The sequence below is a fragment of the Lissotriton helveticus genome, chromosome 8 (assembly GCF_964261635.1).
Source record: "Lissotriton helveticus chromosome 8, aLisHel1.1, whole genome shotgun sequence".
NCBI lineage: Eukaryota > Metazoa > Chordata > Amphibia > Caudata > Salamandridae > Lissotriton > Lissotriton helveticus.
In genome coordinates, this window is record NC_136069.1 from 1,262,995,343 (window position 1) to 1,263,021,647 (window position 26,305).

At 42.6% G+C, this 26,305-nt stretch overlaps 1 protein-coding gene across 1 annotated transcript in view; it reads right to left on the reverse strand.

Moving 5' to 3' along the window:
- Window positions 1-26,305, reverse strand: part of VWA3B (von Willebrand factor A domain containing 3B) — a 1,052,517-nt gene that overhangs the window by 957,212 nt on the left and 69,000 nt on the right. The window contains exons 2-3 of the mRNA XM_078658240.1: window positions 18,860-19,032; window positions 7,966-8,202 (exon numbers count right to left, since the gene is read on the reverse strand). Of these exons, the coding sequence (XP_078514366.1) occupies window positions 7,966-8,202; window positions 18,860-18,899 (277 nt within the window). The 5' untranslated portion in view covers window positions 18,900-19,032. The remainder of the gene's footprint in view (window positions 1-7,965; window positions 8,203-18,859; window positions 19,033-26,305) is intronic.

The following is a 26,305-nucleotide window of genomic DNA, read 5'->3' on the forward strand; positions in this document are numbered from 1 at the left end:
GAAACGGTCAAGGCCTAGAGTCCTGGACATAATGAAAATATTTGGTGAGGTATCGGGATTATACCTGAACCCGCGGAAATCCACCCTTTGGGTGCTGGGTGATCGCACGGGGATTGGGACATGGGCGTCGGCACTGCAGATGGCGGCTGGGGGCCTCAAGTACCTGGGAGTGTTTTTGACGGTCTCGCAGCCAATTGCTTGGGAACGTAACATTGTGCCGGTCTGGGACAGGGTTCAGAATGAGATGAAGTCTTGGTCCCGCATGCCCCTTAACCTATACGGCAGGTCCGCTATTTTTAAAATGATTTCCCTGCCGCGCCTCCTATACCAGCTACAAAATCACCCATACACGATCTCATCGCAATGGTTCCAGCAGGTTAATTCGGTTCTGGGTCAGTACCTGTGGGCGGGGGGGGCGGCGCGAGTGGCCCTGCGTACCTGCTTTTTGCCCATGTACTATGGTGGACTGGCGACATCAGATATGCTGTCCTATTATCAGGCGTCCCATCTTCTGGTCTTGAATGAATGGTGGTACGGAGACAGAGGAGACCCAGCATATGCTCTTGAGAGATACCTGATGGACCCGGATACGCTACACACTATTTTATACTCCGCAAGGCTGAGGAAGGGGCTGCCTAGGGCAACCCAGGTGGTCTTTCAGATTTGGCGACAATCGCTGCGTCGTATGGGATGGTGGGGGAGACTGACGGAGGAGACTCCGCTCTGGCACAATGGGCGGCTGCCGGAGCTGGCATCACTGCGGGGCTTCTGGGGCTGGGATTCAATAGGAATCTCCACACTAGGGCACGTCCTGAAGGGCACGACACTAAAATCCTTTCAAGAACTTAGCAAAGAATATTGTATGCCCCAGACGCAGTCCTTTAAGTACTTACAATTCAGACATGCACTCATGTCCTTATTGGAGGGACTAGACTCCCTGCCCGAATTCAGCCTGATAGAGGCGAAGATATTTATGGGGGACCTAGAAGACAAGAAAATCTCCCGCATTTATCAAACACTAGTCACACATTGCTCTTCCAACTTACAGACATTACGGGACTACTGGGTGGGGGATGTAGGGGAGCTAGAGGAGGAGGATTGGCGAGAAGCCCTAGCGGCCCCTAGATGAGCGGCCATTGCCATGCGCCTGCGCTTTATACAGTTCAAGTACCTACATAGGGCTTACTACACCAGGGACAGATTGTGGCGGGCTGGCTTGATTGAGTCTTCAGAGTGCCTGAGATGTAGACATGAAGTAGGTGATTTCCTACATACAGTGTGGAGCTGTGCTGGTTTGGCTGGATTTTGGATGGGGGTGTGGGACTGTTTGTTGGAGGTGCTGGGCTGGGACCTCCCTCGTACCCCCAAATTAGGACTGCTTCATGTTCTCGAGGGGGTGGGTGGTAACATCTACAAGAGAAATTTGCTTTTGCTGGGCCTTACCGTGGCAAAGAGGGATGTGGCTCAGGCTTGGAAGGACCCCAGGGCTCCCAAAGTGGTTGTATGGAAAAAAGGTCTTGATTTTTGTATGGGATTGGAGCGACCAATATTCGAAGCCAGGGGCTGCCCTCGGAAACATTACAAAATATGGAAAAGGTGGGCGGACTACCGGGCCTATGGCTGGAACCCCCGGCACCGTTAAGAGGTGTGGAGGGGCAGATGTGATGACGACATGGAGGCGGTATCGTGTACACTGTTCTAAGTATGGACAACATTATTCCTACAGGACTGGAGAGACATTGTGCAGGGGGTGAGTGGGCCGGGGGGGGGGGAGGAAGGGATGGGGCTAGGGGTTAAGTGTTAAAATGTGTTATGGATAGCTGATTATGCTATGATGTACTTGTAGCAGCTCCTCCGGGGTACGGAGTGCTGTGTCTTATGTACGATCCGTCAATAAAAAGAGTTGTTAAAAATAAAAAATCCTTCACCATCCTCACTTAAGTTGACAATGTTGAAAGGATCCTCTTCATCTCTATCAGTTTTAAGATTCATTCCAACCCTTTTTAGTTTAAGATTCATAATATTCTAGACTAGAGTAACAACTTCTACATGTTGTCATGACTTGTCTGCAAATTAGTCTTGAACCACTAATAAAACTCTACTGAAGCCGATGGAGAAACACTAAAGACACACAATAATTTATGGGTGCCTACGATTACTCTCTAAACAGTAAGTCAATGCCTTACTTAGCCTTACAAAATAAAAATTAGATAATAAACCTGTTATTACCTTTGCCAAATGTTTAAATTAATAATGTGTTATAATAGAATGATAATGTAACCCACGAACAATTGTGTTTTATCACTGAATACCCTCGATTTCCACTATCATTGGTAATACTAATATTTGGTTTGTATTAATGTAGAGACTAGATATCCATGTGAAATCCAGAAATACTAAGATTATAGAACACAAATGAGTTTGATTAATACCAAGGAACAAGTAAGCATCATTAAACATTTAAATGTGATGCACATTCTATCAACAAATAAATCAAGTAATACTGGTGCACCATTTTAACAAATGAATTTCTAGGCCAAAAGCATCTAAAGTTTACATAGTAAAATCCCAGTGCCGAAATTTCAAATATTTTGCCACACCCAACAAACTTGCAATGTTAATCTACTGCCATCCCCAAAAATAATCTCAGTCACGCTTTTTAAACTAGACAGAAGAATCAGCTCTGGATTAAATAATTTTTTTATCAGAGTGAATCTGGGTTGCCATCGAGGAAAACATCTGGCAAGCCTTATGGCAAATATCTTATTATTAGTTTTATTTAAATACGCAGCCCAGGAGGAACTACATGTAGGTATCAAGGGCGGTGGGTAAGTATTTACTGCACATCGTAAATATCCAAACCCTAGGGAGTGGTATTTGCTGGTTGTGGTAAATTTCTTCAGTTCTGAATTTTCCCAGTGAATTGTGGAATATGTGCTTCCTGAGGCGAATTGCGCATGTCTCACTAACTACTGGGAATTTTCTCCCAGTTCATTTTGGCAAGTGACCAGCTAAAGTTTACCTGGGGAAAATTGAGATGGGTGTGACAATGACAGCACATCTTAGAATTCTGAACCTTACACAAACAGGGGTTTGAGCAGTGATGAGAATATTATGGCCCTTCTTGATCAGGCCTTAGTTAAATCTTCCCACTGTTACAGATTGCATTATTGGTTGTGCTTTTGCAATTTATTAAACAATGTCATCAACACAGGACTTATTACTGACCTGTGTTTTTGTAAAAATGAAATGTCTAGCTCATAATGGCCCACAACTCATTAATCTTTAAAACAATCTGTTTCTCATATTGGTTCCCTTAGTTTAATATCTTTGCCAGGTATTGCACCATTTTCTCATAGGAGCACAATGTACTTAGCAATTGGCCCATAATCAAATGACATCCTCTCTGTACACAAATCATGATACAAAAATAGTTCTTTAACTTCAAACTGGTTATGGGAGTACCAAAAACACTGATACAATTTAGGATATGTTTAACTTTCTTTCTCCACCGTAAAAGCCAAGGGAAGAACTTTTAAATTATTATTCATTAAATTATACTTTGACTAGATTTAATGAGATCATTGTACCCTTAACTGGTAACTCTCAATGGAATTCATCTGGTCCATAATCAATTACAATATTTGTCCATGTTCATTTATTGTATCTAACCCTAGTTGATGGGTCTCGAAGCTAGTGGTTTCCATGTTTCTCTCTTTTTGCTTTTGTTGCTTCCTCATTTTTTTGTTGCTTACCTTCCGAAAACAACATTAAGAACTTCCCACCTTGCAAGCGCAGACCAGTTGGAGTTTGATGACTTAGTTCTTTATTTGTGATTTTATATAGTACAAACATGGCCGAAGGGCATTAGAGCAATTTATAAGGGGGCAGGTAGTCATACATGTATATATGTATCTATTTTCTCTCAAACCACTCCTCAGCAAATGTTGCTGAGTTGCCATTTACTATATTTGTACTGAAAAACTACACCTGAATACATCAAACCATAATATTTTACAAAGATGCACCATTTAATAACTCAGTTACTGGTAAGAGATCCATCTATAATCTTGGCAAATATGTTTTATACTCAAAACCTCCGAAGGTACAAGCCAGCGTCCAGTCCATAGTACAACCATAAGTTATGGTGAGGCATAAAACGGAATACACATTGAAAAAGTAAGCATATCAGTTTCAGCAAATTTTTGTATATCACAGAAGTTTAACTCACACAAGTGTCCATCTAGTACAGCGTTCAGGGAGAGGTTTAAATCCCATGCAAGCAATATCATTGTATTTTTGCATTTCTATGGAGAGTGCTTTGGTAAAAAAAACTCCTCTGGTTAGATATTTAAATGTACCCACTCTTATGACTAAATGGGTCCTATGACACAAACAGTCGAGCTGGATAAACTGTTGATCCAAAACTTTTTTGCTAATGAATGAGAATAAGTACAATATGAGGTTGAGACAAAGCTGCCACATGAGGTGCAGTTAAATCATCTAAACTTCTCCAAGAAGGTTCGTTGGATCATTATAATATATATTTTTTGCAAAGCAGGAAGTTTAATAATCTGATATGCTTCTCTAAGCCACCAAGCTCACTTATGCTAAGGACAGAAAAAGCTAACTCAATGGAATTATACCAAGCAAACTCCCTATCCATACATACTTCTTCACTAGTGGGCAATTAAAGTATTATTTAAACTAAGATGGCAAGTCTAAAGTTGTCCGCCCTTGCACCCTTGTGACAGATATTTTTCTAAAAAATGTCTCCTCTCTGAAGGAGATGCTTCAGGAGGAGGGGGGAGCATGCTGGCCAATCTGCCATGCCATGCCATGGTGTCATGGGGAACCGTTGTCACATATGTAAGTCTTTGCAAAGAACCCTGTAAGAAAACAAATTGGTTTATTGGTTGAGAGGGGTAGAAGCCTCACTCAAATGATAAACAATCCCTATCAGGGTGAACCACAAAAGTCACTAAAAAAAACCTGTGCTTAATCCTCTGGTAGCTTAGCAGGCTTTACTTAGTGGTAAAATGTAAAGTATTTATGCAGCACTCAAACAGTAATACAGTGAAATCCAAACACAAGAAAAACTCCAAACCAATTTAGAGCAATAGAGTAAATGTGAATAAATAAAATGACACTAAAATGAACAAAATCCAATCAGTATAACCAGAGATATATATATTTTTTTACTTTTATGTAAAAATAACACCAAGAAGGGGAAAGTGCCAATTGTGGTTATCTTATCACGCTAGACTGGAGGAAAGGCAAAAGTGCAGGCCAACTGCAATGGAGCATGGGTCAGACACAGGTCCAAGTTAGTCCCACTGAAGAGTTACCTTTTCAAGTCCAGCATGAAGAGTTCCATTCTCGTTGGAGGGAGCTGCAAGGAGGAGATTTCTGTGCGAGGAGAAGGTCAAGCATCGCAGACGGTTGTTGCTGTAGCGTGAACAGCAAGCCATCGTTGCAGCTTCGTGATGGTTAATCATCGCAGATGGTCACTGCTGGTGCAAAGTGCAGGTCTCTGATTGTCAGTCGTTGCGGACAGTCGCTGGTGGTGCGAAGAGCAGATCTTGCTGGAGCTTCGTGTTGGCGGCCATCATGGGCGGTTGATTCTCAGCACGAAGAGGTCACTTCGGGGTTGTGAGAAGATCAGACTTCAGATTTTTCACCTTTTCTTGAGGAGGAGTTCTTACAGATGCCAGTCAAGAGTTCAGCACCTGGGGGTACTTCTTGGGTATCAGGACTCACTCCAGCAGAGGCCAGCAGCAGGGCTCAGGCTGCTCCAGGCAGCCCCAGATCATGCTGGTCAGGGAGGCATCTAGAAACTTTGTGTCTCTGTAACACACGCACGAGTTCAGCCAACTCACCGTTGAAGTTACTCTGGGTAGCTGTGAATTCAAGGCAAGCAGGTCCACCTTTCCGTCTTCAGACAGCAAGGCAGTCCTTCTGGCAGCAGGGCAGCCCTTCTTCTGAATCTTCCGCAGGTTCAGTAGTTTTCTGATGAGAAGTTTTGAAGAGCCCAGTTATATACCTGATGCCAGCTTTTGTGGGGGAAGGGGGAGGATTTCCAGACCTACTGTCAAAACTGGTTCTGGACAGTTCTTCTTCCCCTGGCCCTGGCTTTTAATTGTCTAGCATGACAAAAGGCAGGACAGGCCTGATGTCGGGCAGGTGGCAACTCCTCCCCAGCTATCCTGTCAGGAAGACCCACTCCTCTCACACCTAGGCCTTCTTTGTTCCTATGCCTGGAAGCAAAACAGCAGAGTCATTAACAGTCATATGACTCAGGACACTGGCATAAAGGTATATTTGGTTTAGGCCGAAAATGTCCACTTTCTAAAAGTGTCATTTTTAAAGTTGTAACTTAAAATCTGACTTTACCATTAGAGAGGATTTTAAAGTACAATTCATCTGAGCCTAAACATCATGTCTCTATCTGTTCCTAATCTGAAGTTAGCACAGATTAAATGTATTAAGGCAACCTAGTTTTAGTATATAGTATCCATAGGACTTACAACTATGACAAACCTCTTTAGGAGTTTTTCACTACCAGGACATTTAAAACTTAAGCAGACATGTCCTACGGTTTAAATACCATGCATCCTGCTCTATGGGTAGTTAGGGCATACCTTAGGGGAGACATGCGTTTTAGAAAGGAATGTTTAGGCCTGGCAACAGGTTTATTTTGCCAGATGTAAATAGCAGATTAAAATTGCACTGCAGGCTGCACTGGCAGACCTGAGGCAGGTTTTACAGTGCTATTTTAATAGGTTGCCCTTGAGTGCTGCTGCCCACCAGTAGTATTGATTATACAGGCCCGAGTACAGGTAGTACCATTTACTAGGAACTTAAAAGCACATTAAATGTGCCAACTAGGTGTAGACTACTTTTGCCCATGTTTTAAGGACAAAGCATCCCGGGCTCTCCGGTCGGACCATGGTAATCTTGCAAGGGTCCCCAGAGTTAGGAAGGCACGCACAGGGGGGCGCCGTTTTTCCTTAAATGCAGCAAAAAATTGGAACTCTCTCCCCAACTGGATCCGTACAGAACCCTGTCATCTTAAGTTTCGAAAGGCACTTAAAACTATTCTCTTTCCCAAGGACCCCTAATTATTGGTTCATCCTCAGTTTGCTTTTTTGTTCTATTTTCTGTTAGCGCTGGGACGCTTTCGGGCAGCCATGCGCTTTATAAATTTAATTTAATTTCATTTCATTTCAAAGCACGAGCACTTTAGCACTGGTTAGCAGGGAGTCTTAATACCAACCCAAATGAGTTCAGCAAAATAGAGGGTGAAGGTAAAAACTATTGGGGAATACCACACCAAAGATGTCAGGTCTAACAGACACTAAAAAAGGGGTTACATTTCCAAGACCCACATAACAAATGCCTCTGACAAGCTTCAGTTAATTTCCAATTATACAAGGATTATTTTAAAACTTTTCTGCTTCATGTCCATCATGGTTTGAATAAAGGACCCAGGCAGAAGGGATTACAGTGAAAATGGTGTTGGGGGTCTACCTTCAATTGGGTGGCCCTACAATGCCATTCCGGCCAATACCATCAGCAAGCATGGGAGGAGACAATTCATGGAGGAAGAGGGGAAACATGCTGGCTGCCAGGCATGCCTGAACAGCATGGTAAAAGTGTTGTTACTTATATGAGTCCTGGAAATGAACCCCAAAGAAGAGGGTGACTTCCAGGACAGCATAACTGATGTACCTGACATGCTGGGAGATTTCTCCTACTGTGTGAGTGTCATTTTAAACCTTTTTCTTCTATTCTCATTGCCAGTGCTGCCAAAAAGATAGAAGAGGTGAACTGATTCAGGGAAACACATGACATAATCAGCTATGCACACAGCCATGAAACCATTCAGCAGTTTGGAATGATTTAGCAAGAAAAACACACATTAGAAAACTGGGTCTTGACTTAAAAGAAAGAAATGTGGCATACCTGGTTTTTGCAAAAATCCAATCTGCTCAAAGATCTGGGAGAGCGTCAAGCTGTTTCTCTTCAGGCCATGAAGTTGAAGCCACTTAGGTGATGAAACGAGAGCCTGCACGTCCATCTCCCATAAAGTGGATTTAGATCCTGGGGCTTTAGTACTACAGAGATGCCCTTTGGCAACAGCAAGTAGATCAGACTTCAGAAGGCATGCCTTGTTTTTAAGATTAAAGGTCCCATCTGTCACTGTAAAACACGTGTGATACCGTTTATACTAAATATTGCCATAATTTTCAAGTTATATTTTATATTCATTTTTTTAAGTAATTCTAGAAATATTTACCAAAGCCACATACTCTTCAATTACCACACTCTATGCTTCAATTGAAACAATGGCAAAAGTACCATACATGCTCCTAATTTAATTTTTGTTACAGAGGGTGTTTCTACTTCTTTAGGACCATTGTTTTAAATTCTAGCACAAGTGGCCATATATATTAAAGAAAAGTAAAGAATAATATTTTCCAACGAAAATTAATTCAAACTTCAGGCACCAAATTTGACACATATTCTTAGAGAGTATTGACCAGGCGTGAGGACACATCCAGAGGGCTGGGGCAAAGTTTTAAAAGGCAGGGCTAGGACCTCAACTTGCCTCGGTCACTATTTACCTGGTACTGCTTATCAGCAGGACAAAGTTGCTATAGTACACTGGATCCCATCTCTTGGTATGGAGAGAAAGGATCCAGTTAATAAAAGTAATTGAAGGAACTCTGTTTCACTATTCCATTCTTCTCCACTAGTTTCTTGTCAGCCTTTCACGCTGTGCATGCAGTATACAGTCTATTAAGGTGTGTTTTGGTTGGTCCTCACAAGTGTTTTCTGATATGATATTGTCAAGGGAATGTGTGAATCTTTCTAAGTCTAGGCTCTTAGTTTACATCCAAACATGTACATCTTTTCAAATGTCGTGTGTTGCTTGATATTTAATTTTGGATTATAACTTTATATTAATTTTTCTGTGTACCTTATTTAATTAGGTTTCTCCGATAAACTATAGTGTGCTGTATCTGAAATAAGCATGTATATGTTGAAAGACATCTGCATTGTAATTAAGTTGACCACCGCAGAGTATAGTTTAGTGAATAGAAAAATTGTTCTCTTTTAATGAATGCTTTTGGAACAGAATTAGCTTAAACAATCTGCATAAATTGGTAATAATTCATATACGGTAACCTTATTACCCAAAGCTCATATATTTTTAAATGAAAATGAGAATTTGTCATTTTAATTGAATTTTTTGGTGTATGGAATTATGTTTTAATTATGAATTTTATGTGGAATTCTTCGGATTTCTAAACCATAATAAAAATTGAATTGTGTGAATCTTTCAAATTACTGTCTTGGTGTTAACAGTAACACTAGAATCCTTAATTAGAGACAGTGGTGGTTGCAGTTAGGGCCAACCAGCACTCTTTTTTGGGGTGCAGGATTTATTTATCAGCATCAGGCTTAGACCCAGAACAAAAGGGAATAACGCAGCAAAGGAGGAATTACTGTGGAAATGAAAGACCAAAACACAATGTCAAAGATAGGAAGCAGGGCTAAAAACGAGCTTGCAAGAATGAGATAGAAGGACAAGGAGAGGAGGGTGGTTGGGGAACAAGACATGAGGTGAAATTAAGACAAGACTGGTGCTAGAAGTAAAAGGACAGCTGGGGTTCAACAAAAGTAGAACATATTCCTTTTAGGAGGCTAAGGGTATTATGAAAATGGGTATGCATATTTACATGCTTTATAAAGCATTAAAGGATACAAAAACACTAGAACTGCCTAAGCTTATGGACATTTAGATATATGACTTGGTCATTCCATATCCATGAATATAAAAAGGTGTTTTGGAATGTCAGACTCTAGTTGATGCAATGCTATCTAGGAATAGAGTAATTGAACAGACCGCATGCATAAAGTGTGGGAGACTATACAATGATAGATGAATACTGGCAACACATAACAGATTAAAATGTCACAACTGGACAGATCCTGGAGTAAGTTTGACATTACTGCATGGCTATATTCCTCGAATAAAAGAGAAGAAACAAAGAGATTTGATAGATAGAGCATCACTTTTCGCTAAGTGGACTGTAGTGGTGGTCTAGAAATCCCCTACTGACAGACAGTCTTTATGTGGCTTTATGAAATGGTCAAATTGCTTGTACAGAATTATTTGCGGGAAAAAAAAATGAGGGGCAGAAATGCCTTTCCAATATCTGCAACAAACACCAGGACCTTGGCGACTGCTTTGAAGTATCCTCTAGCAAAATGCATCCATAAGCACTTTAAACTATACTGAGGCAAACTAATGATTTTAGAAGGCGAAGGTGGTTCGATGGAGGCAAAGTCGAGAGAACCACACAGAAGCCCGCCATTTTACAACGTAAGTGGTGGGTGGTACTGCATAAAGGGCAGCTAGCAGTTTAGAAGATGCAATATGCACAAGGTAGAGGCAGTCCGTGGACTGCTTTGCACGCATGGATAAGGAATCTGGAAAGATCGTGATTTTTTATAGGGCAGTGGGTCTTCACTTGGGTATGACAAATAATTTGCAAGTGGTGAAGTTCAATGTTTTATCAATGGTAAGGAAAGAATACTGGGGAAGTCTGATAAATATACTGTCCTCATAGAAAGCTTTGCTTAACATTGGAACTTCACTGTGAATAGTTACATTGAGGAATGAGATGTAGGAACTTGTCTATCTAATGCTGAGAAGCAAGTAGGGGGTGGTAGAGCTTGTGATGAAGTTTCATTTTGCTATTACAGTTGAGACCAAGTGGGAGACAATATACATATCAGATATAGAAGATGGTGAAGCTGATGGTGTTCAGGCAGTGGAGAATGTGCTGTTTATTATTTATATTTTGGACTGAAATTTTGTAACAAGTGACAAATCTGCTGACAGACTATCTATGACTTATTCTTGGACCTGGGGAGGAGAATAATATTTGCACATTCTTGGTAAACTGACACACGAATCTGAAAAAAGGAGATGGCTGCATAAAGTGAGGTGATCTAGAGAAAAGATGTTTCATAACTACAGGGCCATGGGAAACTTCCATATGGATGGGTGAGGTAGGAGATAATATGGAAGAGCACCAGTGCACAGTTTATAACTGATTGGATAGATGGGTTGAAGAACAGGACAGTGCTGTCTCCTCGATGCCTAGGAGACACACATTGTGTCATTCCTGATCATGTTAAAAGTTGTTGAACGATCAATGTGGTGAGGATAGGGAATGTTGATTTGATGGCAACGAAAAGAGTGATATATGAAAGTGTGCTCTGTGGAATACATTTTGTGCAAATCTTCTCTTATTTGGCAAGGGTGCACAGAGGATTAAATGTTAGCTATACTGTGTCCTGGTAAAATGTAGGTGAACCAGGACTTTGTAAAAGAAGTGGGAGACTGGGGACTAACAATAAGGGACTGGAACGATTCACAGAAAGGATCTCAATTTGGGAATGCCTACAGCTGTTTTGAAACATGCTAGAGAGTTATTTGATTGCAAAGACCACTTGAACAGCCAGGAAGAAGAATTAAGGGAAAGTTAGTGAAATTGCCCTTGAATATGTGTGTCATAAAGAAGCCCTATGGCAAGGAAGATAGTTGAAAAGGGTGAAGTGTTTTCTATATTTTCTAGATGTAGACTCAGGACCAGGACACCATGAGCTGGGGTAGCAGTGCACTCTACAAATATGATTCATTTATTCATGTATCAGTTTAATAGAGAACTTGAGCGATATCAGCCGAGGGCGGGATAAGGAGAGTGGTTATATTAGACCTTTCTGGTGGCATGGCCACGAAAGACATTACAGGGTTAGGGGTGATTCTGGAGGTCATATGAGGTACAGGAACAGGTATATGGATTTTATGTTAGCAGAGACGAAGGTGACAAGGTTGTTGGCTTCAATTAACAGCATTACAGTATAATACCATCTCTCCCACTTAATGGCAGTGTTCGGCAGACGGTAAAATATATTCTGTTTTAGCATGTGATATGCTCTCTAATGCCCGATCCTGTTGTTGTATCTCCCTCTATATACAACTAAAGCCTTAGCAGATATTATAAGCACTGGACATACTTACAGACAATGAAGATTAATACAGATGAAGTATCAATAAAGAGAAAACTGTTCTGCTTGTTCACAGGAGTAGATATTTTCTTCTGCTCGCTGCTTCAACAGGAGTTTTTCCCATTGACTAGCTCCAAGTATGGTTGTTCTTTTACAAACTATCATAAATTGGTCTTGTCAGAAATGTACCTTTTGAACACATTTTTAAATGTATCAGAACATGGGACCAGAAAACGTTAATCAGTGTGCTGGATTCAATACATCCATCTATACGCTGGCTACTAGTGTCATTCTACAGTAGGCTTAGCGTGAGGTCTTACTGCAACCTAAAATACTGTTCTGGCATCCACATTTCAACCCTCTCCATTCAAACAATCAGCTATTTGGTGAATCCTAAATGCAGAGCAACTCCAGGCAGGTACAAATAACTCCTCTAGTCAGTATAGCTTCCCCATTTCTTCAATATAGGGTTGCAATCTAAGAAGGTGTCTTCAAAGGTACTGCTTTACCACAACCTTTTTTCTATGGGTCCATAGACAAGTTTGGGGCCAGAAGTACTCCTAAAATCTTTGCCTTGTTTTTGTTCGGGTAGGTGCTGTATTAACAGTGAACATAAAGAAGATGGTGATAGCTTCCAAACAAAACTCAGTTTTATCATTGCACAGTCCTTCACCAATGTATTGGAATCACTAGCATAGTCACTTTTAATACAGAAAAAATATTTACTTTGTTCATAGGTTTGAAAGCCCATGCCCCTACTAATCAGAAGATTAAGTGATAGTATTGAAACTATGGGATATCATGTAGGAAAAATAAAAGAGTGGCTGGTGGAATGCTTGAATTAATGCTTACATTCATCTCAGTGATCAGAAATTATGATTGAGCTGGACTGCCACATTTTAGACATGGCAAAGACTTATTTGTATATTGTTTATCCTTGTCTGTAGTAGCACAGTGAGCAAAAAAACAATGGACTGGAATGTGGGTCAGAGTAGTTAACAGAGGCTCAGATTAATTCAAACATTCCACAAAACGCAGTTTTGGTTATCTCAGTGTGACACCGTATGCTGCCTTGTGTCTTGTATTTCACAGTTCCATAGGATTTAAGCTACATTTCACTGATGGGGCTCAATAAGCTTGAAACGTGTCTTGGGTAACTTGTGTCCCAATCTGGAGGGAATGTGATCTTGGTTCAAGATGGGGTGTCTCTATGAGACAAGGCAGAGGCTGAGAGACTGTTTGCTGGCTGTACATCTATGAATGTGGCATAACATTTTGACACTAAATACAAGCTGGATGGAGCTGGGATGTCAACGGAAAGTACTCGGGCCTGTGGTCAGCTTATATGGGACATGTTTGATTCATCTTTCAAGTGTTAACTTTTTGGGGAGGGGGAGCGGACCAAATTCCGCTTTGGCTGTCCCTACCATTATTGTTGGCAGGTCGGATAGTGCTTAAGAAGAAGGTGACTCTTTCAAGGTAAATGTATCAATTCATATACTGTTGCCACCTATGAAGAGCTTCTTCAGTGCACTTTGTTCTCAGTTAGTTATGTTGACTTGTGCAGGCAAAGAACCGAGAATTAAATGGTATCCACTCACACTTTCCCTTCATCGTGGAAGGTTTGAGCCTTCGTACCCGGAGCTATACTATATGTGTGCACATACAAATTTTGCTCTCTATTGTTACTACCTATATCCATATATGCCACCTCTAGAGATTGAAAATTATAGTACTGCACTCATTCCACTGTGGTCCTTGATAGGTACACTCACTCCACATCATACGCTAATGATGGCCATTGGTATGTGTACTGTACAGGCATGAAATTGTCTTGGCAGGAGGGTGGGTCTGGCTAAAATGTACTTCTCTCTTCTGTCCATCAACCATCACCCACTGCTGCCAGTTAAAGATGAACAAAAGACAATTCCTCAATTAGCCTCTTGTGGCCTGCAGCGCTGGGGAGACTTGTACATTAATGGCTTATTTGTCATGTTTGAAGATTTCAAAAGGATTTTGTTGAATACATCTTTGAACATTTTTGTGATAACAGGAGGCAATTTGAAGTAAAAAGAAGGTTTATTGGTAAGTATCCACAACGACCCCCAGAGCCAACCTCTCAGCTCCTCAGCCAAGCTTCTCTGCTGGACTCCACAAACAGGATTCCAACAGAAGAACCTTGTTGCTAAGAGCTCATTAAAAACTAACATGTAATGAAAACATAACACATCTCCTTTACTAAATAATTGAAACACTTAAGAACAAACGTAATCATCAAATTCCTTGGGTCTCAACTTATTGCGTGTATTGGGAGCTCTTATATAATTGTCCACCGAATTTTCACAGCTTTGAGAATTTTCCTTTAACCAAAATCTTATCTCTGCATCATTACATTTTACAACTTTGCACCTATTCCACCATTTTCCACCCAGAGTTTTAATTAGATTACCCTTAACCTTTATAACTTTCCTAGGATCAGACCACTTAGAATGGCCTTTTTTTACAATTACGTCTGGACATACTTTAACAAAATCTCTTTCAGTTATGACTCTTTTGAATTTGCTAATTTTATCATTATATCTTGTTTGATAATTCTTTTGATATGAGACAACTTTGTCACATATCTCCTCATCTTTTACAATCTTTCTCCCACTTCTTCCCATACATGCGGGTACAGCTGTAGTACAAGGGATTCTACCCTTGAGAAGACAAAATGGAGTTTCCCCAGCCACAACATTTTTTAATTTCAGTTCTCCAACACTTGTTCATAGAAGTGGCCAATTGAATATGTTCACCCAACACACGGTTGAAGCGCTCAATCAAACCATTACCCTATGGATGATATACAGTTGTTTTCAAATGTTTTACACCCCATTTGTTCAAGAACTGACTGAATTTGTGAGAAATAAATTGTGGACTATTGTCTGATAAGATCTCCACTGGACATCCCTCTCTACTAAAAACTTTTTCACAAAAAGTAATAATACTACTTGTCTTAATATCTGTCACAAAGGCAACTTCAGGCCATTTAGAATAATAGTCCAACATCACAATGGCATACTTATCCACTGAACTTAAACCCTCAAATGGTCCACAGATATCCATGGCTAGTCTTTCCCATGCTTTTTCAGGAAAATTCATAGGCGTAATCGAGACTTGTCACTGCACATGCAAGATATGCACTCCCTCACAAACCTTTCAATGTCTCTATCCATATTTGGCCACCAAAAGTCCATCCTGGCCTTTCTTTTGACAGTAGACATTCCCCCATGACCCTCATGTGATAACCTCATCAGCTTGTCCCTCAATGATTCAGGTACTATCAACTTATCATTACGTCTTACAATACCTTTCACTACAGATAATTCTTCCCAAAGATCTTTGTACATATCAATGTCTTCATCCAATTTACTTCCCACACATGAAGGCAAAACTCTTATTACCTTAACTAGAGATTTATCAGAAGCAATAGCTTCTTTCCATTCCTGTTTGCTAATCGCTTGATGTAATTCCTCAACATTGGCAATTAGCAAATCATCATCATCAATGTTTCCATCATCTTTACCCATTACAGGTAATCGTGACAAACAGTCAGCATTCACGTTTCTTACCCCTGGTACATATTTCAATTAAAATGAATATTCCTGCAATCTATATAGCCATTTTGCTATACGCGGGGTAGCTCTACTTGCACCTGAGGTAGTGAAAAGATCCAACAATGGTCGGTGATCTGTGCGAAGCTCGAATTTTGTACCCCATACATACACTCGAAAATGTTGCACTCCCCACCAGCAAGCTAACGCTTCCTTTTCTATTGTGGAATAGGATGGTTCAGCACCTTTCAAAATGCGTGATGCAAATGTAATTACATTTTCCTTCCCGTCATGTTCTTGCATCAATACAGTCTCTAAACCATAACCACTGGCATCAGTTACAATGATGGATTTATATTGTGGATTGAAGGATTTCAAGGTCGTGGCATTGGCTACTGCTTTTTTTACCATGTTAAAAGCATTTTGGCAATCTTCCGACCATACAAAGTTAACACCTTTCTTCATTATTTTACGCAACGGTTGAATTATATCTGAAAAATGGTGCATACATTTTGCATAATATTCAGCTAAACCCAGGAACGACCTTAACTGATCTTTATCCACTAGTGATGGAGCTTTCTCCAAGTCTTCCACCAAATTTAATTTCGGTTTTATTCCATTCTGAGATAATGTGTGCCCAAGGTATTCTACCTCTTGTTGACAAAACTTACATTTGTTCAAACTTATAGTGAGACCAGCAGTTTCAAGCTTTATCAACACATTTCTTAAAACAACATCATGTTGACTCTCGTACTTGCCCCAAATTAGTACATCATCTTGGAAGACTGAAGCATTTTTAACATCCTTCAAAACCTTTTGCATAATTCTTTGAAAAACGGCAGATGAAAACATAAAAACGTATTCTTATATTGCTGGCTTCGAGGATCCTGCGGGTCAGACTTCCCAGAGTTTCCCAGAGAGCACTCCTTCTTGCAATCCTTGGGAATGCTGGTATCTGCAACCTCTCAAAGACACCTTATCTCTAATACGATGGGCAAGATGCCAGTGTTTGCGTTGGGGCTAGGGTTTGATTGGAGGAGGAGCTTGGAATACTATTAGCGGAGGAGTTGTGGAACTTCTGCTGCTCCTAGATGGGCCATATCTCCCCTAGCAGTGGGTTATGTATCACACACTTTAAATTCTTGCAGCAAGCCTACTATACTCCTAAGACTCTTCGGAAATTTGGCCTCAGAGATGATGCAAATTGTGAAAGATGTGGTAGGCCGGAAGCAAGTTCTGCTCTTGGCCTGGTCATATGGTGAAATTTAGCTGTATTGGGACATACACATAATGATAATGTCAACACTGTTGCTAGAGGATGTCTCTGGATCCCGAAACTCTCTTCTAGGGTGGGTTAAGGAGAACACCTCCCGTAATAGGAGATTGTAGCACAAGTGCTTCGTTGGCCAAACGGCAGGCGGTGCGACGTTGGGGGTGAAGGAGGGCACCGAAGTTTAAAACTGGGCTTGACTCCCTTATATACTGAAATGAGCAGATGGAACTTTATCCAGAACTAATGCCACTAATGTCAAGACTTAAATATATATGGGACACTTTAAGGGCCTATTTACTCACCGCAGCCCCTTGATATACCTACTTCTCAATAAACTGACCTATGATTCTACAGACATGTACTTTCAATTGTATGGTTAACAAGACATATGTATCGATTAGGAATGCCAATGACGTACCCTAAAATTCTGAATAGGTCTTCAAAATGTACTAATAGTGAGTTATTATCATTTTTTGCATTCTTACTCAGCCTAATGTGTTATTGGTAACAGGATGTATCTTTGCGGTGTGGATGGACAGTCGTCTTTGGGGACTGTCCTTTGAATATACCAGCCCAAATGTAACAACGCTATTTGCTCTTGGTGATAATGTTGTATTGTTAACTTGAAAAAATGAAAATAAAATGAAATAAAAAGCAGTTGGGGGAAATTCATTCTGCATGTATTGCTGAAAAAGCAATTAAATTATGTTGTTAGTTATTGTTTTCACCTGTTGTGATTGTGAAGGAAAAACATTACTGTGTTACCTAAAAACACACCATACCGCCTCAGAAGTCTCATGTATTCATTCCAGATTGGATAAGTGCCCTAGTCTCTATCTGGATTTTCCATGCTACTTGATGACCTTCCTTCAATGTGCTGTGGATAAACAGATGTGCAGTTCCTCAAAACAAGAAAGGTGAGATAGCCTAGAGTTCCAGGGAATAGAATGTGCTCAAATAGGAGCACGGGCCCTCACACACCCAGATGGGTGTCATGCTTCATCACTGGGCTAGCTCCTTGTCGGGCCAGCGATGTAACGCCTGACAAGCACCCACTGGGGGCTCTTTGCCGCAGATCTTTTTTAGCTGTCTGGTGAAGTGGGGTGTGTGTGCTCAAGTGGTGTGTGTAAAGTGGAATTAAAGAGGGGGTTAAAATAGGTATGGTGATGCTCAGAGTCACACTATTTAATAATATAAGCTCATTAGCCTAGTTAAAAATACAGCGCTGATTTAGGATATAATGGTCCTAGTTAGCATGGTAAGTACGTTGGTCTAAACAAGGTCAACATGTTTCTCACCTATATATGTAAAAAACTGATTATGTGATAATTCTTCAGGACCTAACTTGAAAACCAACACTACATTCTGACTGGATTCAATAAATGATGCATTGTGTTAGAATAATCAGTCACACAAAAAGGTCAAGCAGTGATATTGTACCTTAACCTAGATAAAATAACCTGGAACACAAAGAGGGACAAACATCACAAGTAAATAGTACATAAGTTTAGACTTACAAATCTACATTTGTGTGACTAATTACTCTAACACAGTGCCAAATGTTGTAAAGGATGTTAACGTGTTTGTACATGCAAGTGTAATTTTGAATCAATGCTTGAATTGCTGACCAGCAGCTACTATTTTTGGTAGGGAAATATATTTCTAGGCACTTGCTACTCCACTACCTTTTGATAAGTCTGGGTCAACTTTGGCTCTAGGTTTTTCTTGAATGACTGATACTAGAACCATAAAGTACCACAACCTCAGAGCAAAAACAATGTTCTTATTCTAGTCGTACATTAGGTGTCTCTTGCTGATATTGCAGGAGATCCCATGTAATGCTTTTCAAGAAAGAGAAACCAATAATTGTCCTTGACCTGTAACAATATAATAATGATGTACTCACTATCACTCCAGGCAACGTTTGCCCAATGATTTCCTAACATTGTGGACCCCGGTGCCTGAAAGTAAAGTAGTGTTACTGCTGGGCTCTTAAAGAATGCCTCTTCCTCCTCTTTGTGATGATTCCCATCAGAAAGCACGACACAACAAGTGTCAGTCCAACCTCAAACCCGGTCACTATGTAAATAAGAAAAACAGACCTCAGAATCAAGGAAAACATATACAAGAAGACATATATAAATTATATGCAAGAAGACATACATAAATCATATTATGTTTACACTGTTGACCTCACTACTCATAAGTTCATTCAGAAACATCAAGGCTCACTCATTGCAAGATCTAACTCACACCAGGTTAAACGTCACACTTTTAAAATAAATATTTTTCATTGATGCACATAATTAGAAAACTATATTAAATTACAGTTGTAAGTCAATTAATAAACTCATTCAATTTACCCATAATCATGCTTGGTTCATATATAAAGTGATTTAAAAAAGTAATATGAAATAAAGGTTCAAATTAACACTTACTGACCAAGCTCTATCTGACATGCAATGCTTGAATCCAGTGGGGATCAAAAACTAGTATGCTTTAAATCATCTTCCCATCTCTGCCCAAACTGCTCCCAACTAGATTGAAATTTCGTATAATTATTGATTTTTGGGTGGTCCAATATTGTAGCTGACTCAGGAGTAGCGTCTCAGAATGCCACTTAGCGAGTGACTGTGGGTACAATATGGGATCTATTCAGAAAGGTAAATTAACATGTGAGTAAATCCACAAGTGTAAATTTATTGTAACACTTTGTAGTAGATTTACTTCTATTGAGAAGTTTTGGTTATTCACTAGTAACTCTTCACACATAAATGGGGGTTACCACCAAATGGTGTAGAGATCCCACTATGGTAAAGTATATAGTTTAAAAGTTTGTTAAACTTTAAAATGTATATATTTTTTATGAGAAATATTAATGTAAATTAATTTTATATATTCATTTTTTTTTTAAAGCTAGACACTATTAACTTAATTTTTAATTCAATGTTTAAATACAATTTAAATATATTAAATTCGTTTTTTTAAAGATTTTTAAACAACCTACCTAAAGTAAAATGTTATTTATTTATTTTGAATTAAAAATCACTGAAAGCTATGTCTAGAATTTTTTAAAATTAATGTAATCTTTTTTTTAATAGATATATTCAGTTTTACATTTACAAAAGGCTATTAAAATATTTTAGAATAAAAGTATATTTTTTATTTATGTCATTTTGTAACATTAAAATACAAATATATATATTGTTAAAAAGTCTAAATTAGTTAATTTATTGTAACATTATTTCCTGTGTTATTCAATTTTAGGTCCCTGTCTCCATTATTTTCTAAGGGAGGGTGTTGTACTACCAGTGTGCCCATGTGAAGCGTTGGATTTGCTCCAGGTCTTAGCTGGAGTACATATAGACTAGTTTGCATTTTCTTTGGCTATAATAACTATAGAAGTGCAGTTTGTGAATTGCAATTGGCTTATTCTTTTGAGCTGCATGTTTGTATCTCTTTAAACCCCTCCTTAACCCTACCTTGACTCCTCCTTACTATTCTCTAAACCCTCACATTTAGTTCTAAGTATGCCTCATTTTCCAGCCACTTCAACATGTACTACTAAAACATAGGCATACTTGTGCGGAGATCATCACTGTTGGAGCAGAGATCTTCGCACATAAAAGATAGAAGAGGCGGAGCCCTCCGAACATAGGCTAGTGAATAGCATTTTGTAGAAAATGCATAGGACCATTGTCGTACTACTAAACATATTACAATGTGCAATTTGTGACTAGGCCCCTTAGAGTTTTCGTGCAGGTGAATATTAACTAGTGGGCTCTGAGCACTGAGACAAAGAGCAGTTTTTTTTATCCTTCATTGGACATGTCATCTCACTTTACATAATAATACCAATATCCCAGATTTTGTGGATTTGGTGATGTTAGAAATGGGATCTCTGGTTGGCTAAGGCTTGCGTCAAAGCCAAGCAGAGACCACCACTCTAGTCAGGGCAAGGGAGTTGCACGCCAAAGATAACTCCTGCTCACTCCCTTGGTAGCTTGGCACGAGCAGTCAGGCTTATCCCGGTGGCCATGTGTAAAGCATTTCCACACGCACACAGCAACAACATCCCAGGCACACTACAAAAGGAACTCCACACAAGGTTATATCACAAATAGCCTTTGTATTCTCATAACACATTAGTATAGTAAACACATAATATACATGGTGCCACCTGGCACTGGGTCATATCTACAAGGGATTATTTACACTTGACAGGGCCCACAGGCCAGTCTCACCACACATACACAGAGAGTGCATGCACTTTACAGTGGACCGTAGTGCTAAAGTGCTCAGAGGCCTAAAATCACCAACACCAGGTTACAGAAAAAGGCTGGGAGAACGCAAAAAGTTTTGGGGTGAACCTGCCAAAAGGGCTAAGTGCAACACAACCCCCTTCCAGCCAAAACGCAGGGCAGACCAATCATTCCCTTGATGGGCTTCCCTGCTTTGGGTGATAGAACACGGACACGGGCCCGCAACGGCAGGGAAACCCTCCGGTTCTACGCCCTCTAGAAAAGAACTGTCTGGCCCAACTAGGCTACCCCACTGGTACTCCCTAGTTGTCCACAGCCAGGACCAGGCCCTAGGCCATCCAGATGTCACAAGTCCTTGCCAATCCACAGAGTGGGGGGCAGTAATCCCTGGCACACAATAGCCATTTTCCACTCTCCCTCAGTGTAGTTCCAAACTACCACTGATCCTTCAACCTAGGGTCCGCACCCTCAGGCTGACCAGAGGTCACGGGCAAGAGTACCTCACCCTACCTCTACTTCTGGGGTTCCGCACCCTCCCAGGGAAGCACCCTCCAGAACACAACTCTCCCACCAGTTCAGGATCGCTCTCCATCGACTGGTCTACCACCTGGGATCTACATTTACCGGATGCACCGGGGTCAGAGGCGAGGACTCCCTCCTTCTGCACTCCCTTCCACTGTAGAGCAGGGTCCCTTCACTTAAGATAGACCCCACCTGCTCTCAGGGTAGTACTACCATACTCAGCCAGGGACCCTAAAGATCCCGGCTAAGCCTGCACCACCCCTTCTGCGAAACACAGGGTGCCTCTCCTTTAAGATGGGCCCCACCTGTGTTCACAGGGGTACCCCTAGAAGGCAAACCAGCCAGGACACTGATTACAGATGCCCTGCCCTCCAGGTCAGGCTGAACCTGAACCTGGCCTACCCCTCCTCGGGGAACGACTTCCAGAGGCCCCATAAATGGATCAAGCACTCTGGGCGGTCAGATGCCCGCGAACCAGGGGAGCACGCATGCCCCCCGAGGGTGATACATAACTAATGTGTTGTGTGACAGTCTGCCTGGCTCTAATCTCGTGACCTCCTGTCCACCTAATGGGGTACAGAGGTCCCCAGGACAGAAGCGGCGTCACCATGTTCACTCATTGGTGGCTCAGCCCTTCTGGCTGGCCCCTGACCAAATGGTTCCTCCACTGGGGACTCTTTCCCCCTCTCACTCCTCAACCAGGACTTCTGCACCCTCCACTTAGGAGTGGTACTGCCCAACACAAGGACTGCTGGAGCTCTGATTACAGACACTCCACGTCCACTAGATACGGGAAGTTCCTCCTCAAATGACCTACAAGTACAGCCTACGTGAGCCCCTACACCCCTCCGATTCCACTGGGACCTAGCTGGGCTACACTGAACCTTCTTCCACCATACAGGACCGGAAGATACCCAAGCCACTACTTTTGGAATCACTCCCCAGTGCCTCTGCAGGACCTCCAGCACACCGCCAGAGGTCCACCTCCGTGCAAGCTCCTTATCACCAAAATAACTCACATCCACTCATCCAGTGCATCACACCACTCATCCATACACGCCCCCCCCCCAGACTGGTAAGACAGTTCCTCACTGCCCCTGAATCTCAACCTGCACTCCTCTTACTGAGCACCAGGTACCATACTCTGGGAACGGGACTGGGACTTCATGCACTAGACACACTTTTTCTGCCACCACTGGATCCCACCCTACTGGTGAATCCAGACACTCACACTACGCTCAGGGGATAACGACCATCCAGAGCTAGCTGTTTCTCCTTCACACTCCCTCTCTTCCCTCCTATCTACCCACACCTCTGGGGACAGGAACAGGGATTGGGCACTGGACCTAGCAAGGGACTCTCTATCTATGGGAACCTCCCCACCTACTGGCGTCCCGCCCTGTCATTTTCTCTCTTCTGCCACTAAACATAAAAGTGCAGAAAACAAAATCAGAAACAATAATACCCAATATGTGACTATCTAAAATGCAGAGTTTTGCAGGGCAGCCAGTTGTCACTGTGGTACTGCACAAACGCAAGTCCTATCCTCACCGCTGACACCAAGGTTAGAAATGGGATCTCTGGTTGGCTAAGGCTTGCGCCAAAGACAGGCAGAGACCACCACTCTAGTCAGGGCAAGGGAGTTACACGCCAAAGATAACCCCTGCTCACCCCCTTGGTAGCTTGGCACGAGCAGTCAGGCTTATCCCGGTGGCCATATGTAAAGCATTTGCACACGCACACAGCAACAACATCCCAGGCACACTACAAAAGGAACTCCACACAAGGTTATATCAAAAATAGCCTTTGTATTCTTATAACACATTAGAATAGTAAACACATAATATACATGGTGCCAACTAGCACTGGTTTATATCTACAAGGGATTATTTACACCTGACAGGGCCCACTGGGCCCCTGTCAGAACCATCACAAAGCGAACTTAGTAAGAGTAAAACATTTCATAAACGTACAACCAGGAACCACTGGTAATCACTGTACTTAGCATCAACCTGTAACATAGGCGCGAATTACATTCTGCGCCAACCTCACCAGCATAAACCATAATATGCAAAACAACCTCATAATCATAAAAAACACATTTAGAGGTATAACACAGGGTGCGTTAAACATGCTACACACATTACATTTCCTAGCACCACATAATCCCAGTAGGGCCTGGCGCCCTACAAACCTAATAGTCCCCCGGCCAACTGGCCATCTCAAAAAGGGGCTCAAATGCCCTATGTCCCAAGAGTCAGGGCGCGCTGCCTATGCAGCGAAAGTCAAGGGTGCCCAATCTGCGCAGCCCTAAACGTGGCAGCTGCCCACTACTTGCTGGGCAGCTGGGAATGGATGGGGGCAAATGAGTGCCTCTCACTCCTAACTTCAACCAGGCCCCCAAAGAAAGAATAACCTAAACGGTGCAGCTGCCCACTACTTGCTGGGCAGCTGGGAATATTGAAATGAGGCCGGGCACCACTGTGCCTTCTGGAACAATTATGCGCAAAATGTTGCAGCTGCCCTGTGCATGGTGTGGCACAGCTGGGAATCTGGAAAAGGAGCCCTGGCACCACATAGCCTTTGGGGCCTCACTGGGGCTTTGAAATTGCCCTTGACCCCATAGCGTTGGAGCCACCTAGGCTCTAAGAATATCTTTGCCAAATGTTGGAGCCACACAGGGTTCTGCAAAGAACTATGCCCCGCGTAGGAGCGGCCCGCTGCCAGACGGGGCCGCTCTGACTCTGTGCCTCGCACTGGCACTACCACAAAGAGCTCCCACTCACTGGGTCTCCTGGCGGGGGCTCCTCTCCTGTTCCCGCCTGCGGCGGCACTTCTTCTCGCGGCGCGGGGCTTCCCTACACTCCTGGGAGCCCTGCACTGCCGTCGGAGGCCTCTGCTGCCTTGTCTCTTCACCCGGGCTCCCTCCTGGGACCCGGGGAATCCTTCTCACTTCTCTGGGTTCTCAGTATGTGCGGGGCTTCCCTCAGCCACACGGGAGCCCCACGTAGGATTCAGGAGCATACCCGCTCCCGCCTGCCTCCAACACCTCCCTAAGTCGCCGGGGCTACCAACCGCTCACGGGAGCCCGACACTGATCCACAACTCTGGCGCCGCTTCCAGCCCGGCTGCAGGCCCCACCCCCGTCATGGGCAGGAGTGTCTGACTTCCAGGCTTCTTCTTCTCTGCAGCTCGGTGCCGCGGTGGTGATTTCTTTTTGGCGGCAATGAGGGGTAGGCTCACTCTAGAGTTAAAATATAAAGCAGGGTGGGCTTCTGCCACTAAAAATAAAAGCACCAGCGGGGTGGGCACCTGCAAAAGGGCACCACAATGAGGGGTGGGCACCTGCTCCTCTCCGCCTCCGACAGGGAATCCCCACGCTGGGATTCGCCCTGGAAAGGATTGCAGCTCAGCGCTGCGGAGCCCTTGTGCTCCTTTGCTGGGGGGATAATGAAAATAAAGCGTTCACAATGTGCTGGGACTAGCAAAAGGTCCTGTAGATAAAAGAATCAGTCCTCCGTGAAGAAGGGGCACTGCAGGGCCCAGGGAAGCAGCCCCCCGCTGGGCCCCCAGCAGCAGCACGCCCTGCAGGATCAGCACCCAAGTACAGAACATTTTCACGGGGTCACAGCCCCTATATTTATACCAGTAAATCCTTTGTGTAAAGGTGCAGGGCATAGGGGAACCAGATGCCACTGGTTATGGGGAGCTTTGGAGCACTTTGTTTTGCTCAGCTCCTCTCTCCTTTGTCAGGTGGGGCCTCAGTGCTCAGATGCACCACAGGGAGTGGTGCCAGCATTGTGGAGAGAAGGCACAGTCCTATTCAGGTCCCAGGTGCAACTCCCTCCTCCCATCTGCATGCAGATCCTCTAGCCATTTGCTTTTTCGCAAACAGATTAAAACTTGGTTGTTTTCCTCGATCTAATTCTCCTTTGCTGTTGTGCTGCTCTGCCCTCTGGTATGTTCACAAGCGCTGGGACGCCCCGTTGCTGGGGTAGCCATGCGCTATAGAAGCAGATTTAACATAACATAACATAACATATTCACCACTGGGCAGACTCCCCCTGTCTCCTGGAGCCACCCACACCTCTCAGCTCCTGTCAATCACAAGTCAGACATGCAATTCACATCAGGCAGGCAGACACACAGTACACAGAAATGCCAACTTCTAAAAGTGGCATTTCTCCACCAGTCACCATGAATCTGTGCACACCATTGCGCAGCATTTATCCTCACGAGTTCATACATACCAAACTTGCCCCTGCACTCCTCTCATACCAGGAATTAACAGGGATACACTTATCCCCCATGCATTCCTATGGGAGGGCAGGCCAGTCTCACCACACATACACAGAGAGTGCACGCACTTTACAGTGGACCATAGTGCTAAAGTGCTCAGAGGCCTAAAATCACCAACACCAGGTTACAGAAAAAGGCTAGGAGAACGCAAAAAGTTTCAGGGTGAACCTGCCAAAAGGGCCAAGTCCAACAGGTGAAAACTCACTTCCTATATCATCACCTATATGTTTGAAAAGTGACTGCCAAAAATGTTTTAATAAGGGACACTC